This window comes from Corella eumyota, chromosome 4 (assembly GCF_963082875.1).
Source record: "Corella eumyota chromosome 4, kaCorEumy4.1, whole genome shotgun sequence".
NCBI classification, from domain to species: Eukaryota; Metazoa; Chordata; class Ascidiacea; order Phlebobranchia; family Corellidae; genus Corella; species Corella eumyota.
Genome location: NC_137493.1, coordinates 12,200,252 through 12,211,016, shown reverse-complemented (window position 1 = coordinate 12,211,016; position 10,765 = coordinate 12,200,252). Strand labels below are relative to the sequence as shown.

Below are 10,765 nucleotides of genomic sequence, written 5' to 3'. Positions count from 1 at the left end.
AAAATATACAATTGAACCATGTTCAATATAATAACGATTAAATTTAGAGCGTCTAACTGGCTTATGGGCGTTAGACTTGTCCTTGAATAAAGGGGTTGATTTGTTTGTCCCCTTTATAACCTGTATATATTTAAATATACATAAATACAGTCTCTATGAGTTTTTTCATATCAATAAGTCTTTTGTACGGTGTTTAAACCGCACGGGATGGTAGCGAGTTTGCACTGTTTCGGTTCGTCGAACGAAAGTTATTATTGCGCCTGTGAAAATGGGTTTCTTACGTATTTCTTTTGTTTGTTGAATCAATATCAGTTGATTCTGGTTAATAATGTTCTGTTTTTGGTACCCCAGTGGCCAACGCTGTATTTTATTGTCCAAGGCCACCAACAGGCCATACGGTTTTCTTGTCGTTTGTCGCGAACCAGCATCAAGCCTGGTTTGAGGCTAGGAAAGCCTTGGCATTGGAATTGATGGAGATGCTAAGCGCTTTCCTACATTATAATATAACTTAATAATTTTAATTGAGTATTAAATTCTGGTAAATTTTTGTAAATATAAATAAAAAATGTTTTAAATTTGAAAAAAATGTGCGATTGTCAAATTTTGCTTTATATAAACAAAAAATACCTGACCATGTGACGTCATTACCTACCTTAACTAACTAGTAAAAACTTTTTTTTTTAATTTTTAAAACTTATTTACTATAGTTATTTTTGCGTACACCAGAAATTTATGAAAAAAAATCTATTTAAAATGTGCAACAATTAAAATCTTAAACAGCTATGTTAGTGGGTTTTGCAATTTTGTAAGTAATGTATATATCACGTTAGTATAGTTGACACTGAATCACAAAATGTCTTTAGAACTCCTAAAAAATGTCTGTGGTACTTACAATTTAATTTTCAAAAAATATTGAAAATAATAAACGCCAAATACCAGGTTACCATATTTTTCGTGTGACGTCACAAGTACTAGTTAACGTCGCGAATGTAAACAAGCGAACTCAGCGGGAGATTCAGAAGCCGAATTGGTAAGACTGACGCGCAAGCTGAAAATGTAGCAGTCAGTTTAAAAATAGAAAGCGCAGGCAACATTAGTTTCGATTTAAATTAACAATCCTTATTTGCGTTTTTATTACCAGAACTAAATATTTATGTTGTTTTCTTTCACAGCAATACTGTAATAGGGTAAATCATTTATTATGGGCAGCAAATTAGGAATTTTTTTATTCACAAATTTAATATTGTTTTTCCGTTATTTTTTAAAATAGTTTGGTACTGGCTGGGAACTTGTCACCTAGTAAACAAACTGACTAATTGTTTTTTTTTAGACCAAAATCATATTATTTATTTTACCTTTATCACTCTTTATAACCAAAAAAACATGCCACAGTGTGTTGTGTTTCGTTGTGGAAATAAACAGTTAGCTGGAAAAGTTTCCCTTTTTGATTTTCCGAAAAATGAAGAACTAAAATTAGAGTGGGTGAACTTTGTAAGAGAAGGACGAAAGAATTGGGATGGTCAAACAGGCAAAAGACAAAATTGTATATGTAGTGAGCACTTTTTGAATGCGGACTTTAAAAATTTGACACCTTTTGAAATGGGTTTTCATACAAAATTATTATTAAAACCAAATGCTGTTCCTTCGGTACAAAAAAAAACAACTCATCATGAAGAATATTCTGAACCTTCAACATCATCTGCCTTTTATTTAGAAGAAACCGAGATTCCCCTAACTTTAACGCAAATATCAACTGCAACTCAGACGCCAATACAGTCAACGCGATCAATAGGAACACAAACAGGTTTTTCTACTGTAAAGGTCAGCACTCAGACAAATATTCCATTTACTAAGGATCAGGGTTCCCAAGTATCTCATATGCAAACTAAGACTTTTGGTGTTCAAACCCAAACTTTTCAAAAAAAAAAAACAATTTTTGTTTCACCCAGGAAAAGAAAATTTGATTTTACAGAAATGAGTGTTGATTCCAAATCGGAGGATTTAAATTTGGACACTGATTATTTTATGAGTAGTCAAGAGTCGGCAGCTTCGTCTATGTTTTCTACCCTATCTTCTACCCTATCTTCTTCTGATACTCCTCACGAAGAAATTAAATATATCGTTTTTAAGTCTAAACTATTGGACTTGTTTAAATATTGTCCCGAATGTCCTTCAAAAGACTGTTTGGCAATTATTCATCATACAATGGGTTCATTAGTTGGCATAAAGCAAAAATGCAAAAAGTGCTCTTACATTTATCATTGATATAGCCAACCATTTATAAATAATGTTCCGGCTGGAAATTTATTATTGACCGGTGCAATAATGGGAACTGGGATGTCTTTTGTTAAAGCAATCAGAATGATGTCAATTTTAAACATTGCAACAATTTCATTATCCACATTCCAGAACCATGCAAATAATTATTTACAGCCTGTAATATTTAAAATGTGGAAACTTGCCCAGGAGAAAGTAGTGTTACGAGCCAAAGAAAAAGGTGGATTCCTAGAACTTGCAGGTGATGGGCGTGCAGACACTCCCGGCCACAATGCCAAATATGGTACCTATACAATGCTTGAACTCAACCAAAATAAAATTATAGATTTTCAAATTGTCCAGAGTAATGAAACCACCAGTAGTAATGCTATGGAGCTGGAGGGTTTTAAAAGAACAACAAATTATCTATTAAATGAACAAAATTTAAAAATAAAATGTATAGTGACCGATAGACACCTCCAAATTGCTAAGTACATTCGAGAAGAGTTAAGCGAGACTAATCATATGTACGATATTTGGCATGTGGCAAAAAGCTTAAAAAAGCGCCTAATTGCTATTGCTTCTTGCAAAGAATCAACTGAACTAAAACCATTGATAGCCAGTATAATTAATCATTTGTACTGGTGTGCATCCTCATCAAGAGGGTTGTCATGTGATGTCATTGTGGAAAAATGGAAGTCAATGTTAAAGCACATTGTTAACATCCATGATGGTCATCACCCATTATTTCCTAGGTGCTTACACGATCCTCTTTCTGCAGCTGAAGTAGAGCGCAAAAAATGGCTTAAAGCAGACTCAGCCGCCTATACAAACTTGGAAAGAATATCTCTTTCTAAGCGGCACATAAATGATGTTAGTAAACTGAGCACTCTACATCAAACATCACACTTGGAAGCTTACCACAGTGTGCTAATCCAATTTGTGCCTAAATCGAAGAGTTTTTGTTACAAAGGTTTACTTTGCAGACATTTTTTAGCAGCTCTACATTACAACGAAAATAGCGAAAGAGGTTTAAAAACGGACAAAGATGGGAATATAGTCAGGCAAATATATTTTCCTAAAAGAAAACATAAATCTGGAGGGTATTCCGTGAGAAATGTTAAAGTGCCTGCAACCTATGGGTATTTAAACATACTTTTGCAGTTGCTCATTGAAACATTGTTTTGTTTTTTTATAAAACCGTATTTTAATATGCTATGAAAAAATAGTTTTATTTTAAAGTGAAAATCAATACAAAAGTGCACAAATAATAGTACTAGAAGGTGTTTTAAAGAAATGAATAATTAATACACACATATAGCAAATGAAAGTAAAAAAATAAAACATTTATTTAAAAATCTATAAAAAAATGATATTAGGCATTAAACAGTGATTACAATAAAACAGTTTAAGATTTATTAATTTAATGCACAGCCCATTACCAAAAAAATTAAAAAACACAAGTGTAGAAAACAAATGTATTAAAGGCATTTTTTGGATACCATATTCAAGTTTTCGTTAAACGAAACATTTTTTGCTTTATTGTATTTTCTCCAAGCTTGTTGTATTCTAAAAATAATTTAATTAGGAGTAAGATTTAAAACATTTTGTAAGTCTTTTCGCAATTGTTACATTTTAAAACATTTTTTATAGATCTAAATATCAAGATGGTATTTTATTTTCCCCACAAATCTTGCGTTAAGCCTGCTTGTTTGTCAAAAAAATACCATAAAATCTTATTCTAAAGATTGAAATGGGTATGTATAGATTGGGGTAAAGAATAAGGCCATTTTGTGTAAAGATTAATGTACTGGACATCATCACACTATGTCCCGGGTTCGATTCCTGTGGTACAACTGGGCGTTATAATATATTGTATATTCTGCTTAACAACTTACACTGTAACATAATAAATAAATCGTCTTTGTCTGTTTTTTTCAGCTACTTTAAATTCCTCTATTTCTGTTTCAAGTTGATGGCTAAAATAATCATTTTTGAGTTAAACATATCAAGTTTTTATAATATTTTTTTTTTTTTTTATCTATTATATATATATTTAAATTTTACCCATAACCATATTTTGAGTATAACTTACTTTTCAATTAACAGTTGAGCTTCCTCAAGTTGATCCATTTGTTTCTGTTTTCGTATTTCTTCTTCCTGCAAACAAACAATTCACAATTTTACGTGATTAGAAAAACAGATTTTAAATCAAACTCCTTATCCCCCGTAATACTATCCACAGTATGTAATATTTTAAAAAATTAATCTTTTCTAAAATAGTTTTTTACTAATTAAAATAAAAAATATATACATAAAATGTTCTAAAAACTGTTACATATATGTAAACTTACCATTTGAAATTGATGACTAAGCATTGTAACATAAAGCTTTCTTCCCAAATAACCCCGAAAATGACGTTGAATACAAATTACTGCTTTTTCCTCTGGAGTTAGTGTTGTACTATTTTTATAAGTCTAAAAATTTTTTTTTTTAACATGGTAAAAGTTGAAAAAAAATGTAATTTAAAAATGAATTATTAGCATATTTTATTTTTTTACAGATTGAAAAAAAACTATGAGAAAAAACACAAGATGGATCATAAACAAATCACCAGATTCAAGTAAATTGTTAAAACTAATTATGGAAGACAGTCCTTGCCAAACTTTATAGCCTATTACTTTTTTGGGGAAATTTAAAATATATATACTAGGGTCAGACATATATACTCTAACATCACAACTTTTTCATATTTAATAATTATTTAATTTTTCATGATTGCAAAAAGTCAATGCATATTGATTTTGCCACTTTAACTGTTTTTTTTTTTAATTCTAAATTTTTCATAGGCCCGTAAACCACAAGTGATCCAATTTTTTTTTATAATGTTTAACAATAAAATTAACCTTTAAGTTAAGAATAGTGTTAGCAAGACATGGTGAGATAGCAGCCATTATTTTTAAATTTCTCATCATCCTTTCTTGTCTCATTTCGTCCAAATCCGGTTCAAGTAACAATTGTGGCACTAAAAAAATATATTATTTCATTGTCGCAAATATGCTTAAAAAATAATAATCCAATTAAAAATGTTTTCGTTTTACCTGTATAGGTTATTTATTTATATTCAATATACAGTCAATAACAAAATAAAAGCAATTACTAACACAAAGTTTTTTTGAAATAAATTTTTTTCCAAGTTTTCTAATAAGAAGATTGTGATAGGGTTTACAATATATCTTAACTGCTAGGTTTTTACTAGATTTCTAATTGGTACAGACTTTATTTTGTTTTGTACTGTCAGACTGTATGCTTCCGAGATTTTTGTTTATTTACTACAGATAACAAAAAACAAAACATACGCGAAAGCTCAAGCTCTTCCAGCAGATGACTATATTGCTGATCAGTGATGACATGATCTTCTCTTTCTTGTTGTGGAACACCTTCGAGATTATCTAGATTGTCTTCGTTTTCACTTGACTCTTCGGTACTTGTTTCAGTTGCATAGCCGTGATCTTGCTGTAAAGGGTCCATTGTAAATAAAGTAAGTCTGGACGGTTGTCTGCCTGCCCGTAAACTATTTAAATTTTGGTGTATTCCGACTGTTTTTTTTTAAAACAAATAAATTTCCCTTTAGTAAATATACACCACTGTCATTCTGCTTGAATTTTTTTTTTTTTAATCCTAGCAGAACTCCGCATTTTTCCGCGTAAGTGTATGTTAATATAAATTGGTAAATCGGTAATATAAAAAACTAAACATGATAAATTAATTATTGTTACATGAATGTTAATATTATTCTCTTTGTTTATTCCGATGTCGACTCGGATAATAAACCAGGCAATTTTGCAAAATGCAGATTTTGCGGTAGCGCAAATTATCGACCTTTTAAATAATATTAAATAAACAATATTGAAAGTTATATTAAAGTCAAAAAACAATAAAGAAACAAGATTTCGCTCCGACCCAATTAAAAATACTTTCCGACATTTAACATCATATTAAACGAATTATAAAGAAAGTGTATGTTAATTTTTAAAATGAACAAACTTAGTTTACGCGAACTATTGGCCGAAAACTGTTAACAAATATGTCGAAAATTCGGCAAATCTTTTTATTTCCGAATTATTTTAAAATACTTTCCGACATTATGAAGTTTAAAAAAATTTAATCACAGCTAGGTTCTGCAATTATATAAAAGTTTGCGCAGTTTTAAGTTGCACATTTTGCGTTTTCGCTAATTATCGACATTTTAAATACTATAAAAGAAACAATAAGCGTACGCTGCGAAAAACTTACGTCATCGGTGAAACCTAAGTCGTTAAGCAAGGAAATCATGTTGGTCTTAATAAGATTAATAAGTGAATAATTACTACCATCCGCCGAGTCATATAAAGTTACGTGACCTTTACTTTTAACAAACGCGATTAACAAAAAATGATTTTTCCACAGTATCGGAAAAATGACGTTATCTCTAAGCTGTCCATCTTCCTGCAATATGCTTGTAAAACAACGTCGATAACGTTCAAATTTACACTTACCCTCTACAATTTTATAAGTTACGTCGCAATCTACAGCTCCGAAGTGTAAACAATTTTTAAAGCTGATGCGATGGCGCACGACGGACGAAACATAAGCGTCAACTATTGTTGTTGAAAACCAACCGTTCATATATTCCTTATAAAAAAAGGGAATTGTCGTTTGCATCCGTCACTAGATTTAACAAAGTGCGCAATTATTAAATTGTCCAATTTTTTTTAAATAATATAGCCTCGTGATGAATTCAAAAGCAGAGAGCCAGTAGACGTTTTCTTAAAACGTTTAAGAAAAAAAAAACTGTCTCCATTGAAACTGACGGAAATTGTTTCCGGCTATTTTTGTAACCTTACAGATTAAAGAATAGATAGCAAGTATAAAAATAGCTCGTTTTTTAATTATCACTTTAAAAGGGGCAACAATGTCGGTAGAGTAGTTCTTTATTGCTTAGTTTGGCAAAGGTGTTGGTTAAAGGGAGCTTTGTTAAATTATACTTTATATTAAAATAAAAAAACTTAACTTAAATTTAAATCTATTTCAGAAAAAAAACGTTTTAATTTATTAAAATTTTTAAAATTAACGCATTTATAAAAATGGCAAATGCTTCATATAAAGTAGGTGTTAATGGTAAAAAAACCGAATACCTTACAGCACCTAAATCTACTCACCTTCTATTGTTATCAGACAGCAACGGTCGTCGATTGGTAATGCCCCAGGTATGTTGTTAGAATGTATGATTTTTATGTATGTATTATTACTCCTGGTTCAATCAATAAAATGTACAAAAATTTTAGGTTGTTTCACCATCTAAGGATGCTGCATTTCAACTCAGTGTTGTGACAATGCCGGGAGGGGGAGATTCACGGAGCATTAGAAATTGAAAATGGAAGAAAGCAATTTTATAACGTAGATTTTATTTTAATATCGTTAGGAACAAACGATATACGAAGGGGAAATGTTATTGAAATGAAGAAAACAATAACCACAAACGCTACACGGTTGATTTTATCTTGCCAAACACGTTATCCACATGCCAAAGTAAAAATGGATACTATGTTTAAATTTAAATTAGTGTAACGTGTTTATAAAAACTAACTTGCATTGTTAAATTTAAAATGAAATTTACTTTTTAGATTCTGCTTTCGAAAATTTTTCCACAGTTTGGGCCGCTGTCGCACCGTGTGCCAGTGGCTAATCGTGTATTGCAGGACGTTGCTATGAATTTCCATCTAATGGTTTTGGACTTGAATGTTGCTTGCGATGACCAAAATTGGCATGACAACGTCCATATGTCTGATTTAGGTTTAAAGCAATGGATGAAAAAACTAGAAAATCACATGGAAAACATTTTAAATTTTAAGCAGCAAACAAATAGCACCAAACGTTCTGTAATACTGAATAAAAGTAAGTACATCACAATAGCATTTAAAATTACTAAAAAAAGTAAATCCTTTTTTAATGGTCGTTTTTTTAAGGTAATCAACAAAGTAACAAATCCTCACGACACCTATTAAACGACGAAGACAAACTCTAATTAACATTAAAAGTCGACTTCAAACAAAAAATAATACTCTGGCAAAAAATCTAAATTTTACTGTTTGTTGGTATCACCTAAGGCATGGGCATTCTAGTCTATTTTGTAAATTGCCGTGTAAATTTTGCAACAATAATAAAATTATGTATTTGATTTAGAAGCTGCAGCAATTTTAAATTAAAAAAAAGTTTTAACTATTAATTTAAAAACACCTTAATAAGTAAAGTAATAAATAACTAATATTTAAAAAAAATACTTAAATAATTTTTAAAAGAATTAACAATTTTAAGCTCTGTCGAATTTCCGACATTTTTGTTAACAGTTTTCGGTCAATAGTTTGCGTAAACGAAATTTGTTTATTTTAAAAATTAACATACACTTTCTTTTTAATTCGGTTAATATGATGTTAAATTTTTTTTAATTTCATAATGTCGGAAAGTATTTTTAATTGGGTCGGAGCGAAATCTTGTTTCTTTATTGTTTTTTGAAATTACTATAACTTTTGCAAACAAAATTTGTTTAGCTTTAAACTTTGCTTGCAATTTTAATTTACAATTACTTATTTATGAATAAAATTTGGCTCGTATATTTTCTTGGGAAAGTAGTTTCTGCTGGAGAGTGGGATTCGTTTTTCGCCTAAAGGAGCGGGATATTGTTTCTTTTATAGTATTTAAAATGTCGATAATTAGCGAAAACGCAAAATGTGCAACTTAAAACTGCGCAAACTTTTAGATAATTGCAGAACCTAGCTGTGATTAAATTTTTTTGAACTTCATAATGTCGGAAAGTATTTTAAAATAACTCGGAAATAAAAAGATTTGCCGAATTTTCGACATATTTGTTAACAGTTTTCGGTCGATAGTTCGCGTAAACGAAATTTGTTCATTTTAAAAATTAACATACACCTTTTTTTTAATTCGGTTAATATGATGTTATATAGAATTATAGAAATTTATGTTAAAAATAATCAAATAATTTCGAACCATATTTTATTTATCAAATAAATCTAGTTATTGTTTTTATTCTTTCTAGTCAGAATTTTGAAAGACGATAACTTTTGTTCTTTAAAACTAAAAGTTCTAAATTTTTAATATGTTTGTTATTATCCCAACGAATCGCAAACCTCCTATTTACGACATTTAATTATCACTAATTACTAATTAATAGGTGTTTGTTTATTAAAATTTAAAGGTTGTTATTAATTTTTTAAATCTTGGTCAATTGTATATTAAGATATTACTAACTCAAAAATAAATTAAAATTTTAATTTTTATCACTAATTACTTAATAAAAGGTGTTTGTTTATTAAAATTTAAAGGTTGTTATTAATTTTTTAAATTTTTGACAATTGTATATCATGATATTAGTAACTCAAAAACGAATTTAATTTTTGTCACTAATTACTAATTAATAGGTGTTTGTTTATTTAAATTTAAAGATTGTTATTAGGTTTTTAAATTTTGGTCGGTTTTATCTTATAATATTTATAATTCGAAAATAAATTAAAAAATAATTCTTGTTTGTTTTTTATATTTAAATGCTGGTTTGTTCATTAAAAATTAAAGTTCGACATTAAGCATTAAAAATTTGGTATGATGTATTTTATAATATAAGTAATTAAAAAACATATTAGAAAAATAATTTTCGTTTATTTATCATATTTAAATGCTTGTTTATTTAATAAAAATCAATTTTAAGAAATTAAAATTTACTATAATTTATATCCTAATATCACCAACTTAAAACTGGATTAAATATTAGTTTTTGTTTGTATTATATATATAAATGCTTGTTTGTTTATTAAAAATCAAAGGTTTGTAATATTCTTAGTTGATGTTTATGCATATCTTTTTTTATTTATAAAAATTTATGTTAAAAATAATCAAATATTTTAGAACCATATTTTATTTATCAAATAAATCTAGTTTTTTTTTATTATTACAAGTGCTTACTTAAGCTATGTATACAATTTTGCATCATTGAAAGGTCGTGGCAGTAAGCTTAGTGCGAAAGGCCCACAACACTCAGTACTGAGTTCCGAGGTTTGGTTCCCAACTTAGACTCCTCAAAATAATCAACTTACCAATTTTTTGTATTTTGCGGTCATATGATCACGTGACATAGCACACTAGTAAAAAAGTTTTAAAAAAATTTTTTTTTTTTAAATCAAAAGATATCTATACCAATAAAACCGCACTGTTCTAACAGCCTTGCTTGCAAAATTTTTTTAGCAAACAACATTATTATTTCCGAGAGTTATGACAAATTTATGACATTGATTTTTAAATTTTTTTAGAACCGTTTTAGTATAACTAATGCTCAAGATAAAGAAATTCTCAAAAATAATTAAAAGAACAAAAAAACATTTTTTTAATTCGCGTACATTGAATTGTTCGCGCGACATTTTGACCTAATTAAACCCAAAATAAAAATTACCTCAAA

The 10,765-nt window shown here is 29.0% G+C and overlaps 2 protein-coding genes across 2 annotated transcripts; one reads left to right on the top strand and one right to left on the bottom strand.

Moving 5' to 3' along the window:
• The first annotated feature begins 1,727 nt into the window (after positions 1 to 1,727).
• LOC145750851 (uncharacterized) lies at positions 1,728 to 3,556 on the top strand. Its single transcript, XM_082566923.1, has 2 exons — positions 1,728 to 3,398; positions 3,499 to 3,556. Exons 1-2 carry the CDS (start codon positions 2,326 to 2,328, stop codon positions 3,554 to 3,556), a joined length of 1,131 nt encoding a protein of 376 aa, XP_082423049.1. The 5' UTR covers positions 1,728 to 2,325.
• Positions 3,470 to 5,909, bottom strand: LOC145751038 (uncharacterized). The gene is made up of 6 exons (XM_082567110.1): positions 5,616 to 5,909; positions 5,163 to 5,281; positions 4,611 to 4,733; positions 4,352 to 4,416; positions 4,155 to 4,235; positions 3,470 to 3,825 (listed from the first exon to the last, which is right to left on the bottom strand). Exons 1-6 carry the CDS (start codon positions 5,785 to 5,787, stop codon positions 3,738 to 3,740), a joined length of 648 nt encoding a protein of 215 aa, XP_082423236.1. The 5' UTR covers positions 5,788 to 5,909; the 3' UTR covers positions 3,470 to 3,737.
• Between the last annotated feature and the right edge of the window lie 4,856 nt (positions 5,910 to 10,765).